The sequence below is a fragment of the Seriola lalandi genome, unplaced genomic scaffold (assembly GCF_002814215.2).
Source record: "Seriola lalandi dorsalis isolate HSWRI2012SDOR001 ecotype SW California unplaced genomic scaffold, Sedor1 jcf7180002004369, whole genome shotgun sequence".
Taxonomy (NCBI): Eukaryota; Metazoa; Chordata; class Actinopteri; order Carangiformes; family Carangidae; genus Seriola; species Seriola lalandi.
The window spans coordinates 1-1,545 of record NW_019475024.1 but is presented as its reverse complement, the minus strand read 5'-3'; the positions used below and the strand labels follow the sequence as shown (position 1 = coordinate 1,545).

The 1,545-nt window shown below is 47.1% G+C and overlaps 1 protein-coding gene across 1 annotated transcript; it reads right to left on the bottom strand.

Annotated features, from left to right (window-relative positions):
- Positions 1 to 6: 6 nt before the first annotated feature.
- LOC111668903 (ral guanine nucleotide dissociation stimulator-like) lies at positions 7 to 1,539 on the bottom strand. Its single transcript, XM_023425058.2, has 2 exons — positions 1,411 to 1,539; positions 7 to 924 (listed from the first exon to the last, which is right to left on the bottom strand). Exons 1-2 carry the CDS (start codon positions 1,529 to 1,531, stop codon positions 749 to 751), a joined length of 297 nt encoding a protein of 98 aa, XP_023280826.1. The 5' UTR covers positions 1,532 to 1,539; the 3' UTR covers positions 7 to 748.
- Between the last annotated feature and the right edge of the window lie 6 nt (positions 1,540 to 1,545).

The following is a 1,545-nucleotide window of genomic DNA, read 5'->3' as shown; positions in this document are numbered from 1 at the left end:
GGAGCCCTGGCGGCGAGACGGTAAAGGCGGCGGCACAGTCACGACAAAAGTTCCCTGAAAAAATAGAAACACATTCGAACGCCCAGCTGATTGCTGCGGCTTCGTATTGTTCACTTATGTACACTCCATGCCAGGAGGGGGCGTGCGAGACGACTGCAGAGGGATGGCGGCTGCTGAGGGGTTTAAAAAAAGTGTTTCATCGAAGGTGCAAAACTCCTCCAGTGAGCAAGAGGACTGAGGGGAATGTCTGTAAGATCTGACCAGCTGATGTTCAAATGTAAACAAATGTAAACAAAAAGTAATGGACCAGGAAATGAAATGGATCTGCTTCTCCACACTCGACACGACCAGTCACGTGACGCCGGTGAGAGAGTTCGACTGGTTCAGCCACTGAGCAGCAGCGCACGTCCCCGACGCGGCTGCTTGTTTTCCCCACCTGCGTGTCCCTCTGCTTCCAGGAACCTGCGGCCGAACAGAAACAGCTTCTACGTGGGCGTTTCCTGCGACGGACTCGGCCTCAGCTGTTGCTAAGTGCTAAGATGCTCCTCCGCTTCCTGCTGATCCGCAGGAAAGCTGCTTGGTCGTTTTCTCCTCTGGCATCTCAAGTCTTTGTCCAAAACCAAAACTCAGATACTTCAGGTTAAGTTTCCCTCCAACAGACGCGAACAGAAATGTTTCCTCTGAGGAGCGGAGGCCTGAGAGGGTTGAGGGGGTGGAGGGGGAGGCAGGAGGCGGCGCATTTCTCTCCTCAGAAGATCCCTTTCGCAATTTTCAGTCCCTTCTGTTTCATGCGAGGCAGCGTCGAACTGGCCACGTTCTTGGCCCGCACCGGCCGCCCCAGGCCGCGCTTCTTCAGCACAAAGTCGTAGTTGGCAGTGGAGTTCATGGCGTAGAAGACGTTGGCGTTGTCCGGGATCCGCAACTCTGCAGAACGAGACGACAGAGAAGAAGAAATGTCACAGTCAGTCAATCAATCAATCAGACTTCATTTATACAGCACTTTTCATACAAACAGTGCTTTACAGAATAAAAGCAATAAAACACACACACACACACGTTTACATACAGAACAATAAATGACCAAGTAATAAATAAAAACAACAGAAATGAGACAATAACAACTTGAAAGCAAAGATAACGATAGCGTGATAAAGATAAAATAATAAAACACTGAATCAGAGGAGATGTATCAAAGTGAGTATAAATACAAGTAGGGTATTAAAATTAAAATAATCCAGAAAATAATCATAGAATCAAAGGACAAACTGGGTAAAACAGCTTAAAATAAATAAACAGATGGAAAGATAAATAAATAAAAAGCCAGAATAAAAAGTCTGAAGCTGAACACAACAAACAGCACAATCCAAACCCGAGACACTAAATCATCCGGAGCTTGTTTCTAGTGTTTACCTTTGTCCTCAGAGATTTTCTGCATCAGCTCGTACTCCTCCGTCTTCTCTCTCTCCAGGTTGTGTTTGATCATGGCCTTCCTGATGACGGCTGGAGTCTTGTCTTGACTCGTCACCTGCATCAAGGGACAAAACC